Source organism: Anabrus simplex, chromosome 1 (genome assembly GCF_040414725.1).
Source record: "Anabrus simplex isolate iqAnaSimp1 chromosome 1, ASM4041472v1, whole genome shotgun sequence".
Lineage (NCBI taxonomy): Eukaryota > Metazoa > Arthropoda > Insecta > Orthoptera > Tettigoniidae > Anabrus > Anabrus simplex.
In genome coordinates, this window is record NC_090265.1 from 1,305,045,385 (window position 1) to 1,305,069,576 (window position 24,192).

General features: G+C 36.5%; 1 protein-coding gene across 1 annotated transcript in view; it reads right to left on the reverse strand.

Annotated features, from left to right (window-relative positions):
- para (paralytic) overlaps positions 1–24,192 on the reverse strand; it is a 947,817-nt gene that overhangs the window by 99,203 nt on the left and 824,422 nt on the right. The window contains exons 29-31 of the mRNA XM_067137715.2: positions 15,616–15,738; positions 2,953–3,147; positions 1,064–1,201 (exon numbers count right to left, since the gene is read on the reverse strand). Of these exons, the coding sequence (XP_066993816.2) occupies positions 1,064–1,201; positions 2,953–3,147; positions 15,616–15,738 (456 nt within the window). The remainder of the gene's footprint in view (positions 1–1,063; positions 1,202–2,952; positions 3,148–15,615; positions 15,739–24,192) is intronic.

Consider the following 24,192-nt stretch of genomic DNA (forward strand, 5'->3'; position numbering starts at 1 on the left):
AAGTGCATTGTGTAACACCATACATAAATTAGGCCTACTGTACGTACGTATACAGCTGATGTTTTGGTGCTTAATTTTATGTTCGTAAGTGAATTGTGTAACAATGTACTCAATTATGCCTCCTGTACTTACACATAGTGGTTTGCAGGACATTCAGTTATGGAGAAGAAGAAAGCTAGACAGTTTACAAATGATGAAAAATTAAAGTTATTGAGAAAGCAAATGGTAATCCACATATGAAATGTGTGCAAATCATTAGGATATTGGACATTCCTGCGATAACTTTAAACATAATTGTAAGCAACATGTATAGTTCATGTCTCTACGAATGTTTTACTATGTTGGTGTTATAAAATGTATTATTTCTTTATGTATTTCATTATTTATTTCATTAATTATAATTGTAAACACTTGTTTCTTTGTTTTCATTGTAATTATTTTTACGTTCAAACACGTTCCCTCTTTATGAAGTTACTTTTTTTGGTCTCCACAAAAAATGTTCTAACCAGTTTTGGCTGTGTCACTGTCTCACTTTCTTTCTTGTACCTACCCAAACTTTCATTCCAAAGATACCCATGCAGATATTTATACCATAATCTTGGGTAAGCATAAATGGCACAATTTCTTACTCTCTAGATTTTGAAATTCATAATAATGTTATTTGCTTTACGCCCCACTAACTACTTTCATGGAGACACCGAGGTGCCAGAATTTAGTCCTGCAGGAGTTCTTTTACGTGCCAGTAAATCTATTGACACAAGCCTGACATACTTGAGCACCTTCAAATACCACTGGACTGAGCCAGGATCGAACCTGCCAAGTTGGAGTCGGAAGGCCAGTGCCTTAACCATCTGAGCCACTCAGCCCGGCTTTTTAAATTCATATAACTTTTCGATAAATTCAGGATACATATACATACATTTCTTTAAATTGACTTAAATTGAGTTAGTAATAATATACCATACAAAATTAGAGCACTTGTCCTTAAGCAGATATTGCCACTTATATCTAAGAAAATACTACAGATATGTTGGTTGTAGACCTAACAGAACAGAATACTTATCTTCTTCTTTTGCTCATTGAAGTTGTCGATGATCACACCAATGAACAGGTTGAGAGTGAAGAAAGAGCCAAAAATGATGAAGAAGACAAAGTACAGGTACATGTAAATGTTGACTTCACGGATTGGCTGCTTATCAATCTGCAAGAAAAATTATTTCCACACTTACAATGGAGAAATGAATCACCCCATATTTTCTTTTATGTTTCTCTTACCATAAAAGCTGGCTACAGCAAAATTTTGCACAAAACTGAGCTATTTTTAGAATAGGTAAACCTTAATGGAAGGCAGTTTAGCTTTAGGAAAGTTTATTTCAGTGAGGCTCAACTTACAAGATTCCAGCAGATATTTTACATTCAGGAGGTCAAATGGACTGTATAATTATTGACCTATCCTAGGCTTTGGAGAGGGTATATCATGGGAGACTACTGAAGAAAATAAGGGCTATTGACTAGAGAAAAGAGTGATTGAATGGGAGGTTAAATTTCTAGAAAATTGAACTAAGAAAATTAGTAGGTGAAGAATTATCTGATACTGCACTGATTAAGAGGGGATTCCACAAGGCAGTATTATTGGACCTTTATATGTTCTTATGTATCAGTGATGTGAGTAAAGAACTGGAATCACAGATAAAGCCTTTTGCAGATGATATCTCTGTAAACATTACAACATAAGTTACAGGATTGTGAGTGACTGCAGGAAGACCGTGATGGTGTTATGAGATGGACAGCAGGCAATGGTATGTTCGTAAACAGGATGAAAAGCGAGGTTGCAGGTTTCACTAAGATGAAAAGTCCTTTGCTTTAGTTACTGTATTGATAGAGTGAAAGTACCTAGGTGTTAAAATAAAGAAAGATCTTCATCAAGGTAATAACGTTAATGAGGTTACAAATATAAGTTACAGATCTCTTCATATGGTTATGAGGGTATTTTGGGGGTTCTAGTAAGAATGAAAAGGAGAGGGCATATAGGTCATTGGTTAAAACCCCAATTAAAGATTGGTTCCAGTGTATAGGATGCTTCACTAGGACTATTTGATTTTAGAATCAGCATATTTGCTCCAGGTGATTTCTGACAACAACAAAAATTTTAAAAAAGCAGTATTATGACAATGTAGCAAACTTTGGGCTGGGAAGACTTGGGAGTCAGGAGACAAGTTGCTTGACTAAGCAGTGTGTGCTAAGCTGTCAGTGGAGAGATGAGATGGAATGACATTAGTAGATCAACACGCTTGCATGGAGTTTTTAGAAGTATGAAAGTATCCTGAAATGCAGATCAATGATTGATTGATTGATTGATTGATTGATTGATTGATTGACACAACAGTCAGAATGTCTTGTGTGTAGTATATTTTCTGTTGGTATTGTGGATGTGGATGTGGATATTATTATCTTGTAAATGAATTATTGGTAGTGAATTTACACAGCTGCCTCTGTTAGAGAGAGCTAACAATACACAAATGTGAATTACACCACTTTGGTTTTGACTTGTCCACATCAGAAAATAATGCCTGTTCAATATATGACAAGTCACTTACATTCAAGATCCAAAGCAGGTACTTCATTAATATTTTAAATTAAACAAAATCAAACCAAAACCAAATTAAAAAGCTGTTTCATGTTATGCAGAACAGTTTGACAACATTTGGTGAATTGGTGATTTTCTATTATTTAAAAACAAAAATACTTCCCTTGAAAACTTTAACTTTTTACCTTATCTTGATATTTCCTGGGATGAGTGAATTAATAATAGAGTCTAGGAAACTAAATTTGTACAGGTACATCACAACATCATGTATTAAAACATATGCAGATTTGGTGTATCAGTGATAAATAGCCCTGTTACCCAAAAGCCTTATTTTCAAAATCAACACTAATTCTAAAGGAACTTACATCTCTTGAGTCAATGGCATCATTCATAATCTGGATCCAACCTTTGAAAGTAGCCACTTGGAACAGACACAGATATGCTTTACCCACATGATCAAAATTCATGGGAGAATTCACCCATGTATAGTTTTCAGCTATACATGCATTCTTGTCTGGAATGATCTCATGACTTACAGCTGATTGGTTGGCATCTTCACACTGCAAAATGATAATTTCATGAATGAGATTAAATGGCAGATGAATTCTTCATTACAAGAAGTGTTAAATCATAAATAAAGTAAATTATACTCACATTATAAAATCAAGGAAACAATTATTACTGTTAGTTGTTTTTGATTGTAAAAACACTGGAAGACTATATATACGAGTTACGACTACAGTTTTATATAGTGCTGGAATGAATTTAACAGTGATTCATACTTCGTGTTAATTTACATTAATTGTCCAAAATTTGTTTATGTACATATGAAGTGGTAAGCATATTTCAATTAAAGAGTCCACTGGAAAAATGATGGATGTCACTTTTTCACCAAAAATGAGCTGAGAGTGCCACTATATGCTTTATATGGCATAGAATATGTGGTTAAAAGGCGAAGTTAAAATCGCGAATAGTGCATGAGATATGAGGTAAAGATAATTTGGTACACACTCCAAGAATGCTGGATGTCATTAGTATACAACGCAAGAATGATGGTAGTCATTTTGTTCCCATGATTCATTGTATCTTTTCCAGTGTTGTTATTGATAACGAAGTCATTTGGTTTGTGACGCATTCTTCTGCATAGTGGACATTTTCTGTGTTTTGCTTATTATTTTGTTAAGTGCAAAATATAATATTACCACGAGTGATAATCCTGAACCTCCCCCATGGTCTGGTACCTTGACGTGGTGGGGAGGCTTGCGTGCCTCAGTGATCCCGAGAGCGATGCCGGCGGGAGCTTCGGCTCCTGGCAGGGTCACCCTTGCCGGTAAGGTCGAGGATGAGGGGCCAGACTAAATGACAGACCTTCAGCTGTAGGTCCTGAAGGAAGAAAATCTTTGTCTCAGGGAGTAGGGAATGAGAACACCACCAGTCCTGAAGTTGCAGCATGGCAGGGGCAGAGGCCAAAAGAGGGCAGCCCCCTCACTGCCCTATAGGCACTGTGGGCCCATATCTCACATGCCCGAAATAATTCTCATGAAAAGTCAAAACGAGAGATACACCGGACTGCTGAACCCGATGGCAACATGGCGAGGAAAAAGGATTATGAGATTTGGAACATGGAATATAAGAGGATTAGCTGGAAAGGAGAATGAATTAGTGGCAGAATTCGAGAGAGCAAGAACTTGTAGTGCTGGCACTGACAGAGACAAAAAAGAAAGGTCAAGGGGTAGATACAATGGTGAATGATCATGTGCTCATTTATAGTGGAGTTAACATCAGATTAAGGGCCAAATCAGGAGTAGCACTACTGATCCACAAGAACTTCAGAAACAAGATTCAGGATTGGAAATTCCACACGGATAGAATTCTAACGGTCAGCATACGATTAGATCCAGAGATGGAGCTGATGACATTTATTGTGGTTTACGGAGTGAACGACGATGTAAGAAAGGAGGAGAAGGATAGGTTCCACGAAGAGCTACAGAATGTGGTGGATGACACTCGAGGGGAAATCATTGTATTAGGAGATCTCAACGGCAGAGTCGGAAACCAGCCAGAGGGAAGTGGCGGAGCTATTGGCCGGCATGGTGAGCCTGTGGTTAACAACAATGGTGAGAGGATTGTTGATTTCTGCGTTGCCAATAATCTCGTCGCAGTGAACACCATGTTCCCGCATAAGATGATACACATGTACACGAGGGAGGAACCCAGCCGAGATGAGCGCTCCATCATAGATTATGTGTTAGTGAAGAGAGATCATCTCCAGAAGGTGACAGACTGTCGAGTATACCGTGGCTATGAAATAGGAAGTGACCATTTTCCCTTGATAACAACAATGGAAACAACAGCAAAGGTACAGAGGAAACAACCTAAGAACAAGAAGCAAGAAAAGATTAAGGTGTATAAGTTAAGAGAGAACAGGGAGGTACAGGAGCAGTTCACACAGGAAGTGGAGGAGGAGTGTCAGAGGATAGAGGAGAGGATCGAGGAAATGGACCTGGAGGGAAAGTGGAACATGTTCAAGAAGATACTATTAGAAGTGGCAAGTAAAGTATGTGGAACAACAAAGGTGGGGGAGTACAAGAAAAGAACAAGCTGGTGGAATGATGATATCAAGGAAGAAGTAAGAAAGAAAAAGGAAATGTGGAAGAAATACTTAAGAAGCAAGGATGCTGAGGACCATGAGATGTATAAAGAACAAAGAAGAAAGGTTAAAGACCTAGTGAAAACAGCGAAAAGACAGTCTTGGGAAGAATTCGGACAAAGAATGGAGAAAAATTATAAAGAGAACCAGAAGCTGTTCTATAGAGCACTGAAAAACATGAGAAAGGAGAAACAGTGCCCTCTAAAGTTTATAAAAGATAAGGAAGGGAAAATCTTAACAGAAGAGAAAGAAATAATGGAGAGATGGAAAGAATATTTTAATGATTTACTGAATGGAAATGGGAATGAAGACAGCTCATGGTCAAGTGAGGAAAGAGAGGAGACGGGGGGAGAAGGAGAACAAGAAGAAGGAGAGGACTTAAGGATAAATGAAATGCAGTTGGCTATTAAACAACTCAAGAATGGGAAGGCCCAAGGACATGATGGAATCGCCCCAGAAATGATTAAGAACTTGGGAAAGAAAGCAGGAAACTTTCTATTCAAGATTATGGTGGAGGCCTGGAGAACAAAAAAGGTACCTAGAGATTGGGAAGTAGCAGTCATCATCCCCATCTTTAAGAAAGGAGACAATCGAGAGTGCAGTAATCACCGTGGCATATCCTTGTTATCAGTGCCTGGGAAGGTCTTCTCAAAGATCCTGGAGACTAGATTAAGAAAGGAGGTAGAGGCTAAACTTGAAGAAGCCCAGTGTGGCTTCCGCCCAAATAGAAGCACGCAAGATCTCATATTTACTGTTAGGATGGCCAGTGCAAAGCTACTGGAAAAGAACAAGACCCTACATGCTGCCTTTATTGACCTGAAACAGGCATTTGACAGAGTCCCGAGGTCCAAACTCTGGAAAGTCCTAAAGGAGTATGGAGTTAGCAAGTCGCTTTGCAGTTCAATCATGAGTCTGTATAAGAACTGTCGGAATTACATGCGGACAGGAAATGTGAGGTCAGCAGAGTTCACTACGAGACAAGGAGTCCGGCAGGGCTGCAGTCTTAGCCCTCTTCTTTTCATCGTATACCTCGACCATATTATGAAGCTGTGTCATGAGAAAATCAAGAAATTGACGGTCGGAAATTATCTCATGCGACCAGTACGATTTTCTGACCTGGCATTTGCTGATGACCTGATTGTTGTTGCCTCCAGCGAACAAAACCTGCAGCACAACATCAATGTATGGGTGGAAGAGCTTAAGGAAAAGGTATGGAGGTGAATGTGGACAAGACAAAGACTATGGTTATCAGCAGGAATGAGGAGAGACACTGTATCATGGTCGATAGTAAACCATTAGAACAAGTCACCAAGTTCAAGTATCTTGGCTCAATCATCAGCTCAGATGGGAAGATGGAGGAAGAAATAACAGAAAGAATAGGAACAGCAGGGCGCTTGTTTAATGCCATCTGAACAAACTTCCTCAACAAGAAGGAGATCTCAAAGGGCACAAAATTAGCCGTTTACAAATCCACCTTTATTCCCACATTGACCTATGGCTGCGAATCCTGGCTGCTAACAAAAAGAACCAAGAGCAGAATCCAGGCGACAGAGATGAGGTACCTCCGGAAAGTAGAGGACAAAACCAGGAGAGACAGGATCAGGAATACAGCCATCCGGAAAGTATTGAATATGAAGCCACTGGAGAAAACCATCCAAGAATATCAATTGAGATGGTTTGGCCATGTCCACCGAATGTCGACAGACCGCTTGCCGAGGTTAATGAGGGAGGTGAGAGTGGAAGGAAGGAAGGCTCGAGGAAGACCACGGAAGACATGGGAGGAGGGGATTAGAGAAGCACTGCAGGAGAGGGGACTCTCGGTACGAGAGGCCGTTGCCATTACCGGAGATAGGAGTAGATGGAGATCTCTCGTATCCTCGACACCTCATGGTACAAGAGGACCGGATTAAGAAAGAAGAAGATAATCCTGAAACTGATCCTGATGTGGTGTATGAGACAAAGAGTGAAAACAACACAAAGACGAGGTTAAAGCATGGCAGAATGACTGATGTTATGAAGAAGATGAGGTTATGTTCACATGAATCTGGGCCTGACTGTGAATGTAGAAGACTTAAGTGCTTTGAAACTGTATCTGAAGTGGAAAGAAAATGTATAATTAAAGAGTTTAATGAAATGGCATCCTATGATGAACAAAATGCCTATCTTTTTGGACTAATAACATTTCAGCCAGTTAAGAATCGCAGGTCTAGGAAAGACGAAAATGATGCAAATTTTCATGATTATATTACAAGGTAAGAGCAGCTCCTGTAAATAGTGATACTTCTGCTGTTATTGATGTTCCCGTCTGTGCAAAGGCATTTATTGCAATACATGGTATAACTGGTAGGAGATTACAAACTTTGCAGCAGTCATTCAAATGTCATGGTCAGGCACCAAAGGATAAGCATGGTAAATATATACATGAACACAATAAGAAATCTGCACATGTTATACAAGCTGTAGAAGATCATATAGCATCTTTCAAGGGATGGCCTAGTCACTATAGCAAGGATAAAACTTTGCCTTCCAGAAGATTTGAACATACATAAGTTGTATGAAATGTACAAAGACAAAAATTTACCTTAAGTATCTTACGAATTTTATAGGAAGATAGTTAACAAGAAATTGAATATATCATTTGGATACCCTCGTAGTGATACTTGCGACAAATATCTGGCTGATAAAAAGGCAATAAAAGAAAGGTTATTGATGAGTTCCTTGGGATCTGATGAAAAGGCTGATTTGGAATCACAACTACGAAAGCTCAAAATAGATCAGAATGTTCACAAACTAACAGCTGACACATTCTATGCAAGGAAAAGAGATGCAAGTAAATCAAGCATGAAAAAAGAAGATTATGAGTCAATCACGATGGATTTTCAGAAAAACCTACACATGCCAAATATCTCTACTAATGATGTTTATTACAGGAGACAGTTGTTATTGTATTCCTTCAACATCCATGTTTTATCAACATCTGAATCGTTTTTCTACTGCAACCCTGAGACTGTAGGAGGGGAAGGTTCTGATGAGGTTGTGTCAATGCTCCATAACTTCATTTTTACAAAACTTGATACTAAGGTTAAACACCTGGAAATTTTTTTCTGACTCATGCGGGGGGGGGGGGCTCAGAATAAGAACTACACAGTGTTCAGGTTTTTACATTATGTAGTTGCAAAAAGACTGGAAACAATCAAAGTCACTTTCCCAAGACGGGGACATTCTTACCTCGAATGTGATCGTAACATGGCCCTAATAAAAACAAAATCATACGCAGAACTGCCAGAAGACTGGATTCACGTGTTTCAATCTGCCCGAGTGAAACCATCGCCTTTTCAAGTTATTGATGTAGACAAGGCACTCCTGTGAAACTGGACCTTTTTTCTGCAGCTTATGTTAAAAAAGAAATGTCCCTTTCCCTCAAGACCTATCTGGCAGATATTGTTTGAAGCAGGTCACACTCGCCTAGTACGGCACAGATCTACTTTCAACGGTGCCTGGGAATCAAGTGTCGTAAGGTCTGTCCATCCCACAAGGAGCCAAGAAGTTGCAGCAGGTGAATTTCTCCTTCCAGGTCTCCTTTATAAAGAACAGCGACCAATTTCTCAGGAGAAATACAGAGACCTGTTACATTTAGCTCAATTCTGTGGTCCAAAAGCCAGAGATTTCTTCATCTCACTGCCACATAACTGAGTTCAAAAAGACTTTATACCACGCGATTTTTTATTATCATTGTCCAAGAATAGAACATAGCTTTATAAAAGCTAATTCATTTATTGTAAACTTGACAACTAATTTAACACCATTAAATTAAATCCAATCAATAAATGAAAAAAGGTTCCACCTAATCGATACTTTCTCTTTTTTATTTAGCCTTGGGCTATTTATAAAGACATTAATAATCACAGAACATGTTTCAATTGCTTAGCAATCATCATCAGCTGTTTATATGTAGCTTATGTAAAAATAGCATAAAACCAATCTCTTAATTTACATTAAAACATTAAAAACAGGTGTTAGCAGAAAGCGTATGGGTGGGAGAGGGGGGGCGGGGGAGTGCATTGAGGGTGGTTGTTAGTTGGACATTAAACTTAATATTAAAAACACTTATTGGATTAAAATGTCTTAGGTTCACTATAAGTCCTAAGAGCTTTTCCAATAAAATCACTTGCTGTTAAAAACTTGGAGATTTTTGGTAAAATGTTCCTGTTGAAATGTTTATGAAGTGTTTATGTCTTCTTAAAACGGCTTCTGGTTTTCTTCCCATTCACTTGTCTCTTATTAGGTGGAAAAGTGTGGCTCGCTGTTGAATGAAGTCTACTATTTGGTGTTCGAGAACTTGTTAAGTTAGATCATCTGTAGTACGACCCTTGTCCAGTTTGTTTTCTTTACTTCCCGTGCTACGGGTGTGGGTTTGTATCTGCCGTTCTCGACCTTGTGTTGTCTTGGATAGTCTGTAATACCATTAAATTACTCGTGAAAATGTGATAAGAGTGACGAATGGACATACTTCTTCAATGAGATGTGACATTCAGCGTTTTTGTGCTTTACATTCTGCACTTAATCTAAAAATATCACTCTGAGTAAGGTTCATTTTTACTGGATTCATTGTGTACCCTGTTAATATACTCAGTACTAGTTTATGAATGAGATGGGTTAAATAGTTAACCATTAAAATACCTATGACTGGAATTATGAGTATTTGCTTTTATATTTTTATTTTCTGGGAAATGACATCCATCAATTTTGCAGTGGACTCTTCAATTGGTATTTAACTTTTAGCAGTCATTAGCATTGACATTACATGCAATACATATGGAAAAATGAAAAAACTGAATTAGAGAATGTTCTCAACCTGTAAATCACTATTTGCATCATAAATGTGCATTCCTTTAATTACAATCAATTACCTGTACTTCCAAATATTTCTATATATTTGAATGCACACAGCAAGAGGAATATCTTCCTATCAATACAAGAAAAAATTCCTGAATGGTCTCAACAAAAATTTTTATACAAAGGTTAAGGATTACAAACAACTTCTTTAATGCTTCTTTTTTGTTTGTGGTTTAATGTTGCATTAACCCATGGAAGAATTTTGACAATTTAAAGTCAAAAGGAATGAGAATGAAGTGGCTGTGGCCATGTTGGAATGTTGTGATTTTCTCATAAGAATAAAATGTCATGTGTATATAGTTCAAGGAAAAACAACATTGAGATTATGTTGTTGGTAATTCATATTAATTTAGTCAAGTAGTTTATCTTCATTTGTTTTGTTCTTTGGAGGTTTTGAATTGCCATGTGTGTGTGTGTGTGTGTGTGAACCAATGTCAGTTGTAGTGAACCACTCATAATAAATGGTTGTGTGTGAAGAAGGTGGTGTTTCAATGGTATAATTTGATTACCTAAACCTGTGTAACAAGCGGAAATGAAGATATATCAACAGGTTATGGGCCCAGAGCTACAGAGAGCCAAAACGCCACAGTAAATTTCGGACAATATAAGTGGAAATGAAGTAACGAGAATTAACGTTGGAGTGACATTATAAAACTGACCATCTCGAAGGTGAAGGCAAGATTACTCATGGAGGAAAGCAGAAGGAAGCTTCAGCAAAATGGAGGAAAGGCTTACGACACTGGAAAATATGAGGAGGATGAAGCTCAAGCCACGGTTGTTCAACAGAAGCGAGATATCAAGAAAGAAGACGTGGGACGAGGAAAATATAGTTGCTACAATTGCGTTAAGGAGTGACATTATTGATGGTAAAAATGGCGACCTCATGGACCGGTGAAGAAGCACTGAATAGGAATATGGCCAAGCTTACAGTGGAGAACTATTTTTCGTGGGAATTAAAGGTGAAAAAAGAGCTGTTGTTGAAAGATGTATGGGAATCAGTAATAGGGTATGAGGATACGCCAGGTTGTCAACTGTCTCAGATAGAAACGAGACGATGAGCGCGAAACAATGTGATCGCGTTAGCGGTTATTTTCAAATATGTGGTAGAAGATTTTGAAAGTGACATTGCAGATATTGAATCAGCGAAAAAGGCATGGGAAAAACTAGACGAGTTGTGCAATGATGGAGGGGTAGTGAATGGTGCTATGACTCTGAAACAGTTAACTCATTTTGTGAAGCCCAAGGACATAAGCGTTCAAGAATACTTCGCAAAAATAAATCAACTGTGGAGGAGAACGAGTAAAGCCGGATACGAGTTCACAGATCAACAAGTTGCAGGAATGATCATCGGAAACCTTACAGAGGAATATGCAGTTTGTATACCTTCCTTGGAAGCTGATTTGGCAAAACTGACCATCTCGAAGGTGAAGGCAAGATTACTCACGGAGGAAAGCAGAAGGAAACTTCAGCAAAATGGAGGAAAGGCTTACGACACTGGAAAACATGAGGAGGATGAAGCTCAAGCCATGGTTGTTCAACAGAAGCGAGATATCAAGAAAGAAGATGTGGGATGAGGAAAATATAGTTGCTACAATTGCATTAAACAGGAACATGTATCTAAATATTGTCGCAGTACCCAAAAGTGCTTCAATTGTGGCAAGTCGGGACTTATTCAAAAGTATGTCCAACAATGAAGAGTGAACGAACCATCGTAGGAGAGTAAATCAGTGAATGGAAAACTGGTAAGCTCAGAAATTATACATGTAGTAGATAAAGCGATGAGCATGGTAGTTACTGTAGGAACTGAGAAAATTAGAGATTGGCTGTTCAATTCAGGTGCGTCCCAACTCTGAAAAGGGGTGGCAAAAGGGGCTCTGGTTAAGACACAGCAGGTCGTTATGCTACTTAGGTTCCAGAACGGGTAAAAAAAAAAGTAAATAAGTAAATAAATGTAATGTAAATATTAATCTTATACCAGTTGTATAGTATCATTTGAAGTAATTCCACATACTGTATATCAGTTGACTATATTTGTAAGTAGTACAGGATATATTATAAGTAGAATTTTGTAAACAATATAAATTTATTAAGGATGAGCTATGTGTTTAATAGAAAACATTGTTAGCGTAAATTGTATAATATTGTATTATAGGAAAATTTTCTTCTCTTGTTAATTTAATATTTAGTGCTTGACAATAATGTATTTTAGTGTACCATTTGCCACTGACGTAGACACCTCATTTGCAAATAAAGAGATTTTGATTTGATTTGATATGCGTACAACAAAGGAGATGTTTATAGACATATTAACAAATGTAACCGGGAATGTAGAAATAGGAGATAACAGTAAGCTGGATATCAAAGGTATAGGTAAAGTGAAAGTAAAAATGTCCATAGGATGGACAATTACATTTACAGACGTGTTGTATGTACCAAACTTAAGTGCAAATTTAATATCAGTTGGTAAGTTAACCAGCAAAGGTTTCAAAGTAGGATTTGCAGGTGAGAAAGCAGTGGTTCTAGATAAGAATGAAGATGAAACATTGTTTGTTGCAAACAGAAGGAATGATGTGTATGTAGTACAAATAGAGGAGAGAAATGATATTGTAGCTGTGAGTGACTGTGATCAAATAATAGATCAAGAATGTAATAACAAAGTAGCATTTAAAAGTGTTGGGAGGTTAGGTTGTGGCATGAGAGATACGGACATGCACATTCTGAAGCTTTGTTTAAATTGCCTATGTTAGAATTGAAAAGGAGTAATGATATTAATACTTGTTCTGTTTGTACTTAGGGGAAACTAAGTAACAAGGGAGTACCTAAGTCTTGTAAACATAGGACAGAAAACCAATTGATGTTGTGCACACTGATGTGTGCGAGTGTCCGAGTATTTATGGAATAATGGATTCCGATATGTGCTCACAGCCAAATTTAATCAAGATCCACTAGAATGGCACTTTGGTATACTATGCTCATTAAGTTGTGAAGACCACCCTTCAACAATAGATTTTCTGAATTTACACATGTTGCAGTCTATTTATATCCCAACCAAACTTGCCTTGTCATCGGGTAGTAATTGTGAGCGCAAATTTGAACCGACATTGACATCATTCGTCAATCAAATGAAAACACTGGCTAAGAAGACAGAAGAGACAAATAAGGCTGTAGTAGAAAATGCACAAAATGAAATAAGACAAGCACTAGACTTCACTGAGAACATGGATGACCTCTTACCAGACTGGGAGAACAATTTAGGTCTAATTAACAGTGATAGCCAAAGTCTTGCAAAGGAGTGTTTGATTTATTATCTAGGAGGATATACAAAATGTCATAAATGTGTCAGCCAGCTTCACAGAAAGCCTACAGAAGAATTACTTGCTGCAGCCCTCACATTTGTTAGGGACTATAGCAATAAATACAGCAGACAGCACTTTCCTCAACCATCCTTCAAGAGCAGTTTATAATGTGTTCGTGCAAGTTGGAAGTGTAGTGGAACAAAAACTCTCCTGTGAACATAGTCTATGGGGCGATATATATTACAAGTGTTTGGACAGTTTGCACAGTATCACTATTAATTCAAAAGAATTAGGATGCTGTGATGACCCTGTTGCGGACATTATCCCTAAACTTGTGTTACATTATATGAAATGTTGATTTTATTTTGTAACAAGACAGATGAGAAAGGAACTGAAATCTTCTATGACCACAAAGTCTACCTGGAAGCTATCTAAACTATCTGACAACTGAATTCTGGAATGGTAAGCAAAAGTAAAATACTTTTTATGCAATAATTGTCCATTATTCGTATGCTGACTTGTAAGCTCAAGCTCAAATACTGCTGGGAGAGCGGCCTAACGGAGGAACCAATGAACTAGGCGAGTGATCACACTTCTTTCTTCTACTTGCTATGCCTAAACTAATAACAGTTAATGTAATATTAGTGTTGGTTAGTGTTGGTCAGTTTTATGGGTTGGGACATTATAGGCCACCACATTACAGTACTAGTTTTTCAGCCAGGTGATAAAAAGCATCTGAGGTTCAGGATATCTTTCAATTCCCCTAATTTCATGACTTCTTCTTCTTCTTCTTCTTCTTCTTCTTCTTCTTCTTCTTCTCCTTCTTCTTCTTCTTCTTCTTCTTCTTCTTCTTCTTCTCATTTTAATGATCATTTTAATTATCTTTCTGATCAATATATAGACTAATGACTATGAAGTTTTACACCTTATACAATCAATCATAACATTGTTCATTGCCATAACTCATTATTATCATGATTGAACAACATTTTCACGTCAGCATTGATGGACATTTTGTCAGCACTAAAAATTTAAATTCATTAATATCTCTGTTATCACAGCCCATACAGCAAAAAATGTATGAAACAAGAATGATTGGAAATTGTAGTTTCTATAACTTTTGTTATGCAGGTTTTAGAAAGAACTGATGTTTCTGGAGGTATTTGGAATTTTCTCGAATATCTCTCTTACAGCATCTGACATGAAAGACTGAAAATTATATTTTGCACACCTTTTACCATGTACAGTTTTTTGATACAGCTAATATTTTATAATGCTATTTTCTTTACGTCCCACTAACTACTTTTTCGGTCTTCGGAGACGCCGAGGTGCCGGAACTTAGTCCCGCAGGAGTTCTTTTTCGTGCCAGTAAATCTACCGACACGGGGCTGGCGTATTTGAGCACCTTCAAATACCACCGGACTGAGTCAGGATCGAACCTGCCAAGTTGGGGTCAGAAGGCCAGCGCCTCAACCGTCTGAGCCACTCAGCCCGGCACAGCTAATATTAACAGAGAAATATGACAATTCTGTTTTGGCCTCTTTAATATTGCTAGGCCACTGCATATAAATCAAATAATAATATATATATATATATATCCAGGTGTACTCTCTGGATATTCTTGAACTATACTAAGTTTCAAGAATGTCAACTCAATTTCTGTGATGTTCACATAAATATCCAGACAGACAAAATTGAACTGAACTCATTTTTTACTTTTGTACACCTAATGCACAAAGAAAACAAAGTATGAGGCAAAAATTTGAGATGTGCATACTAAATTGTAATTTTATTTATATAGGTAATTATTTAAATGAAAAATACACTGAATATTAATCAGCACAATTATTTTAATTTTCACCAATACTGTTAACCAGTATTATATATTTATAATGAAAAATGGTGCCCTGATTGTTGTGCCATAAACTACTACTGGAGATTTGACTAGAAAAAATATTTACAACTCTGGAACATTTTACAGTGAATGGCACCAATCCATCTTCATGAAACTGACTATTTACACAACTTAACAAACTCTATTATACAAAACATACTGGTAACTGTACTGTACATTAAAAAGTCAACATGGTATTGCATTATGTAGTTATAATACCAACAAGGTTTCCATTGTGGAAATGAACTCAACACTTCAATAAATATCTGCAAGAAATGAAAGAGTGATTCACCTTGAAGTATTTTCCTGCAAACAGCTGAACTCCCATGATGGCAAATATAAGCCAGAAGATGAGGCACACTAGAAGCACATTGAAGATACTGGGGATGGCCTGAACTAAGGCATTCACAACAACCTGAAAAATACCAAACTTATCTTACTCTTTATGTTCTGCTGAAGTAAAGCAAAAAATGAAAACAATTTCAATTAAATATTTTAATAGATACCATTACTAATAATTCTCACAAACTGAAGATATATGGTAATTGATATTTACTGAAGAAACACTTCTTCAGAAAGCAGATTCAAAATCAATATACCATAAGTTTAAGGTATAAAGTCTACACATTTTCATGTAAACAATGAGCAGGATGAAAATAAAATTACTTTACATGGTCATTTTGAAATAGAAAAGAAATGTGTACTGAATTCACATGATAGTCAGCTTTCAATAGAGTTTCTCTTATAAAATTAATTAACTATAGCTAAATTAAGAGTAAAACCATCACCTTCCATAATAACTGTATTATTTCACTGTAAATTTCAGAAGAAGAATTTTCTTACATTTGAAATATCGATGTTGTGTTAGGTTTCACTCCAATTATATTAGAATAATGGTAGAGGAGATATAGTGAGTATATTTTGGAAAATCTGTTTTTTGACTATACAATACCAGTTGTATAAATATACCAATAAACACATTAATGATTCTATAAGCATTCATTACAGAACCTTGATCCAGTAACCTTTATTCACATACTAGCTAAAGTACCCATTCTTCGTACAGATTTATGAGCAAGGATTAAAGTGATTAGTGATGCAAAATGAAATGTGAATTATATTGGGCTACAGTGAGAATTGATGGTAAAATGAGTGCTTGGTTCAGGATACTTACAAGGGTTTGGAAAGGCTGTAATCTTTCACCTTTGTTGTTCGTAGTTTACATGGATCATCTGCTGAAAGTTATAAAGTGACAGGGAGAGATTCAGTTAGTTGGAAATGTAGTAAGCATTCTGGCCTATGCTGATGACTTGGTCTTAAAGGCAGATTGTGTCGAAAGCCTGCACTCTAATATCTTGGAACCTGAAATTAGGTGCAATGAGTATGGCATGAAAGAAAGCCTTTGGAAGACTAAATTGATGTCAGTAGGTAAGAAATGGAATTTAATGTCATATTGGTGATACAGAGCTGGAACAGGTAGATAATTTCAAGTATTTAGGATATGTGTTCTCCCAGGATGGTAATATAGTACGTGAGATTGAATCAAGGTGCAGTAAAACTAATTCAGTGAGCTCGCAGTTGCGATCAACAGTATCCTGTAAGAAGGAAGTCAGCTCCCAGACGACACTATCTTTACATCAGTCTGTTTCCAGACCAACTTTGCTTTACAGGAACAAATCTTATTCATAAGTTAGAAGTAACAGACATGAAAGTAGCAAGAATGATTGCCAGTACAAACAGGTGGGATCAATGGCAGAAGGGTACTCAGAATGAGGATATAAAGGCTAAGTTAGGAATGAACTCAAACGGAGACAGGGTCATGTGGGGCGAATGGAGGAGGATAGGTTACCTAGGAGAATAATGGACTCTGTTATGGAGGGTAAGAGAAGTAGAGGGAGACCAAGACGACGATGGTTAGACTCCGTTTCTAACGATTTGAAGATAAGAGGTATAGAACTAAATGAGGCCACAACGCTAATTGCAAATAGAGGATTGTGGTGACATTTAGTCAATTCACAGAGGCTTGCAGACTGAATGCTGAAAGGCATAATGGTCTTGATGTATGTATGTATGTATGTATGTATGTATGTATGTATGTATGTATGTAAATTTTGTTTTCCTCTTCAGTGACTGGGTAAATACCAAAGTGTACAACTATGATTACCATATTAAAGCATAACAATGATTATTCATTATGAACTACAATAATAATCTGCATTTTTGTTAAAAAGACTGTGGACAAAATTTGTTAAAAGGTAGACAAAAATAAGTGGACTAAGAAAAGCAGACAAAATATATGTGGACCTATTATGTTCATAGACAGCATTAAAAATGGACTGAGTTCCTATGGACCAAAAAATACAGACAAAAGATTTGTTCATCAAATATGGATGGACTACATGGTTGTGGACAAAATAAAGTGGACAATTTGACCTGGATGAATATTACCAACCAAACGGACCATGTTATATAATAATATTAATAAATAGGTTAAATTATGTCAATAGTGTTCTTCAATTAAAGGACAAAAATACATAATTTCTTTGCTATAGATTTATTTGACATTTGTATTACTGAAGAGTAAATTGTCAATACACGTATTTCACTCCTAAGTACATGGTTTCAATGCACCTCACACTATGAACCTGTGTTATTTTAATTAACCCTGACATTTCAGACAGCAACAAACCTAAATTTATCCAGATTGCTGTTTAACTGTATTTGCAGCAGGCCCACTTATCTACCTCCAACCAACAGGAAAAGCTTCCTTTGTTAACTAAGTACCCTTACTTGCTCATTGTCTTGAAGATTTCCCTTAACTCTTGGAATTTGATGTTAAACATTGATATGGACTTTCAGGAAAAGTTTAAACCCACATAAGCTTTAGGTCATCAATTTGGAAAATATGTTTCCCACGCAGTAAAAAGCATAACAATGATTGTTCATTATGAAGTACGATAAAGCAGTGATGTCGCAGTTGCGATCAAGAGTATTCTGTAAGAAGGAAGTCAGCTCCCAGACGAAACTAGGCCTATCTTTACATCGGTCTGTTTTCAGACCAACTTTGCTTTATGGGAGCGAAAGCTGGGTGGGCTCAGAATAGTTTTATGACTATTTTTCCTTCCTTTTTGTATTTCCTATAGTCATTTTAGAGTGCTGTGGTTACAAACAAAGAATTTCTTCATTTCCTAAAAAAAAAAAATATCTGAGGTTTGTGGACTCCTGAATCATGCAGAGCAGAGCTTGGCAAAGTATAAGCTATGCATAAAAACATCCACTCTCACTCATGCAGTAACTGGCTAGAACGATTCACTCCTTCCTCTAACACTTCACTCCTCATTTGCATACTTATGTTTTATTTTTGAGCCTCAATTTCAAGCTTGGCTTCCTCTGGGAGTTTGGGGAATATTTTTTGTAACATAGCAGTATAAGGTTCCCTTATAACTTACCAAGTTTTAAGCTTTTAGGGTGGTTGAAAGGTGTGCATTAATTAATATCTATTTTTCATCCTTATACCTACTGGTACCTTTATAAATTGCTATACTTTGACTTCCATTTATTAGTAACGATGTATACTCATAATAGCTCATGATCGTAGTAAATTAACCCTCAAAGAGTCGCACAGGGTGTTGGCAACACCCCACATTCATATTTTAGGCTAAATCTTATGATTGAGTTCATTTAGTTTGCTGTTATCTCTTATACCTCTCTAGGTGACCTTGACCATGAAGTGTTGAGCGAGTGCTTATATTAGAATTGCTGTGACAGGCATTAGCACTCTTTCTTCACATGTGGAGTGTCGTCATACCCCCGCGCGACCACTGTTGTAACATTTCCGGCTCAGTATTCAGTTCTCGCTTTGAGTGGTGAATGTCTTGTTTTCAGTGAAAATGTGTTGCTATGAACGACAGGAGGCTAGAATATGCAAACTTTTAGAAGAAGGTGGAAGTTGTGAAGAAGATTTCGATGAGTCAGATCCAAAAGAAAGCGACAATTGCAAGGAACTTATCCAAGACAGTGATACAGAGGTTGATAGTGAAGAAGATAATGACGGACAGAATGATAATGATTCAGTTCACCATGAAGGAGGAAAACGTTACTTGGTTAAAGATAAACAGACTAAGTGGAAGAATGATCCTCCTCCAAAGAACGATAGGACGCATCAACGAATCATCTCACTGATGTCAATGCCCATGCTAAAAGTGCTAAGTTAGTGTTCGAGTGCTTTTCGCTATTCGTGGATGATGTAATGATCAGAAACATTACTAATTGCGCAAACATTTACATAGATACTATTGCCGGAAATTATTTGAGAGATCGCGATTTAAGCATACCGATGAATCTGAAATAAAGTGTGTAATTGGTATGCTGATACTAACAGGTATTTATCGCTGTGCACATCAAGTATGACGATAAAGGTCCAAGAACGAGCTCTGAAACAATCACCATGCACAGTATGCCCTAGAAACAAAGATGTAAAGACTACCTTGTATTGTGATCGCTGCTGTAGAGTGATATGTCTGAAACGTATGAGGAACGTGTGTGAAAAATATTACGAAGATTCAGATGAACCACAAAGTGATACAGACTAAGTTTCTGACCTTGTATTATGTTGAATGTTTTCTTACATGTTGTTACTTCAATGTGATAACAGAAACATTGAGTGTAATTCAAAAATATTCTTGTATTAATTTGTTTTGTACTGAAATGCAGAAATTGAGTAATAATTTCAATATTTTTGTATGCTTGGGTTTTTGTAGATGAATAATTTGCATTTTATGATTTTCATATATTAGTCTCATTTGTAAATCTATATTTCACATAATAAAATACATTTTTGGAAAATAAACCCCATCTTTATGTAGGTTGTATTGTGCAATGATAGTTGGGGGTGTTGTCAACACCCCACGCGACTACTAACATTTCAAATGAGTAAGTGACTCCGTAACAGTTAAAATAGAAAGAGGAATATTAGGAGCAAAGAAGAGGAAGCCACGTAAATTCATAACTTCCGTCCAACTTGTATGTTATAGCACAGCACAAACTTGTTTTCTTCTTTCAAATATTCAAGAACATTGAATGATTTAAGAGAAAGCCAAGAATGATTTTCAGAAAAAGAGATGTGTTGAGCAATAAAACTATATAATATGTCATAGAGATTATTCATTGTAAGTCCACAAAACCATGCTTTACAGCAAAATATCTCAGAAAACTCAAAAGTGAAGTCCCTAACCAGATAAGATCAAATATGGTATGAAGACCAAGTATGCTACAATATAATGTGAGGAAAAAAAGGAAAGAATACTATATGGAGTTGAAATGTGTATATTATGTTGCTCGTTTGGAATGAAACTGCTGAACAAAAAGTTCAATAAATAGCGTACATCAATACTACTGAAATGAATATCACTAGTGCTAAATTTGAGAGAAAAGACTTGTACAATAAGGAAATATGATGAAAAAATAATCACCTGCTAATGAAAATTACATGGAAAGAGGAATCTTACTGACTAAAGAAGAAGAAGACCAAGGACAACTTTGTGTAGCAAAATCCTAAAGAACATGAAGAATCATTACTATATCAAAAACTCCAGCTATTAGCAATGTGCAAATAGGATGATGAGTAGAGATTATAAGTTGATGAAAGTGTTTCATAAGTAAATAACAGGAATTTAATGGACTTGTGAGTTGTGATCCAGTGGGATTAGAATGCTAGAATGTTTTAGACACTATAGTTCACTAGTGCCTTTGAAGACTCTAGTGACAGCAGATCCTTAAAAATGATGTATGCATTGGGAACTTCAAACCCCACTGGACTGTACTTAGGAAACTTCTATTATCAATATTATGCCAGCAAAGAAAGCCTAGGGTGATATGTTTTGTGACTATTTTTCCTTCCTTTTTTTATTTCCAATAGTCATTTTAGAGTGCTGTGGTTACAAACAATGAATTTCTTCATCTCCTAAAAAAAAAATATCTGAGGTTTGTGGACTTCTGAATCATGCAGAGCAGAGCCTGGCAAAGTATAGGCTATGCAAAAAAACATCCATACTTACTCAAGCAGTAACTGGCTAGAACAATTCACTCCTTTCTCTAATACTTCCCTCCTCAATAAACTTCAGCAAATGTATGGGAAATAAATGCATATACATGAGTTACTTGCAAACTTCCCTCCAGGCAATGTCTCCCAACCCTACTGTCCCTTTCACTGAATTCTGACATATCAGAAGTGAAACTGGGGTCAGCAGTATTGTGACCACCTTCAGTTTGCATCAGACTTACTGTACATGCAAAGGTTACTGGATAGGTGTTAAGATTGCTATCCATCAAACAAGCTCAAATCAATCTCCTCCATTACTTGTTCCTAAATGTAGGGTGACCATTTTAATGCTTCTATCAGAAAAATACTTGCTTTAAAATCACAAGACTATAAATTTCAAGAAGGAGTAATGAAATGCAACCTCAATTTCAGAGAAATGATATTCCATACAAGGGGGATTCTTCAGACCAAGAGCATAGATGTCAGTGATTACATAGGACAAGTATGTCTTTAGTAACATCACTAAAAATTAAATGGCATATGGCTTTTAGTTCCGGGAGTGTCTGAGGACAAGTTTGGCTTGCTAGATGCAGGTCTTTTCATTTGGCGCCCATAGGCAACCTGCGCGTTGTGATGAGGATGAAATGATGATGAAGACGACACATATACCTAGCCCCCGTGCCAGCAAAATTAACTAATTATTGTTAAAATTCCCGACCCTGCCGGGAATCGAACCCGGGACCCCTGTGACCAAAGGCCAGCACGCTAACCATTTAGCCATGGAGCTGGACAGTAACATCACTGTAAGTCAAGAACTGTAGTAAATTATTCACTATAACACTAGCTAGCCTTTAATCACACTTTGCTGTTAAATTCATAAGTAATCCCTTAATACCGATGTTCTAATATTAATTATGATCATCACAACTATATTAAATATTTTAATTACACCTTTCATACTGACTGTCCCTAAGGGTACTAAAGAAACTGCACATTTGTGACTGAACAGGAGTGTGCTATAAATCTTCTTTCAAATATATGATTGTTGATTATGATAATTGTTGTTTAAAGAGGCCTAACATCTACGTCACCAACCCTAAAATACATACTGCTACATTCTATCAATACTCATATAATTTTGCAAATACAGTACTTATTCCTCGCAAATTGATAACTGATTACCCCTTGTTTATGTTCATTAAGGCCTTTCACATTATTATTGTCCCTAGTGTATATATAACTACGTCTGACTCCTTGGCTGAATGGTCAGTGTTGAGGCCCTTGGTTCAGAGGGTCCTGGGTTCGACCCGGGTTGGGTCGGGGACTTTAATTGTATCTGATTAATTCTTCTAGCTCAGTGACTGGGTATTTGTGTTTGTCTCAACACTTTCCTCTTCATATTCAGACAACCCACTATACTACCAACCACCGCAGAAACACAGTTCGCACCCATGACCCTACAAGATATGGGAAAAGCGGAAGCAGAAGAAGTAGTGTATACAAAACTTTAAACCATTTGAGCTATAAAATACAATTTTCCCCATTTCAGTTTTGACAGTGTACTTAGGGACATTGCAAGTAATCATGCTCATATTGGTCTGAATTGACCATATAACTTGAGTAAAAAAATAAATATAAATAGATTAACCACCTAATCAATACACAATCATTTTTTTTTTTAACAAGTTGCTTTACGTCGCACCAACACAATTAGGTCTTATGGTGACGATGGAACAGGAAAGGGCTAGGAGTGGGAAGGGAGCGGCTGTGGCCTTATTTAAGGTACAGCGCCAGCATTTGCCTGGTGTAAAAATGGGAAACCACAGAAAACCATCTTCAGGGCTGCCGACAGTGGGGTTTGAACCCGCTATCTCCCAAATACTTGATATTGGCCGCACTTAATAATCTACATTCATGATTTCCTTTCACATGTGTTTATTTATGTGCTATTAATCTTATTTAAGTGTTTGTGTGCTGATAATGGCTCCAAGAGCCAAAACATGTCCATTTTAGTTAGATAAATAATCTTTTTAGATTATGTGTATTGATTATGTGGTTAATCTATGAATATTTTTTCTCAAGTACATATGGACAGTCAACATATTCCCTATCATACTGAATACATATTATAAATGTACCAATGAGAGATATTCTATTCCTCCAGATATGATATATTTCTAAAAACATTTAACTATTTAACATAATTATATTCTTTCCAAAATGTGGGATAGTTACTGAAACTTTTGTATTATTGTTGAGTTACTAACATTACTTACAAACTAAGTCTTACCTGGTACATCCAGCATTCTGCAAAAGAACTTTAATTGTGAATAATATATCAATTATTTAATTTAATCTCTCTCATAATTTATATTGATTGGTCACCCTACTTCTGAATTACATCTAATTCAACCAGAATGAGAAAAATATGTTGAATTCAGGTATAATATATCCTTTTATATACCATATTAATTTTATTTTATCTCTCATGCAAATAATGTGATCATGCATAATTTTGCATAATATTGCAAATACTTATTCCTCGCAAATTAATAATTGATTACCCCTTGCAGGGGCAAAAAATAATTTTAAACTAGATGAGATCATGCAAAATCTGGAATAAATATTGGCATTTTAATAAATTAATCATGGAAAGCTAAATTTGATCTAAGGCAGTATCTTCAACATGTGGTATTGAATGGTGCGTTAAGCAGCAATGACAAGCTATTCATAGACCTAAAATGCATGCTGGTGTTCTGTTCAAAATACAGAATTCTTTCATAGCCAGTCAATATCTGAAGAATAAAAATATAAAATTAATAATTTTGT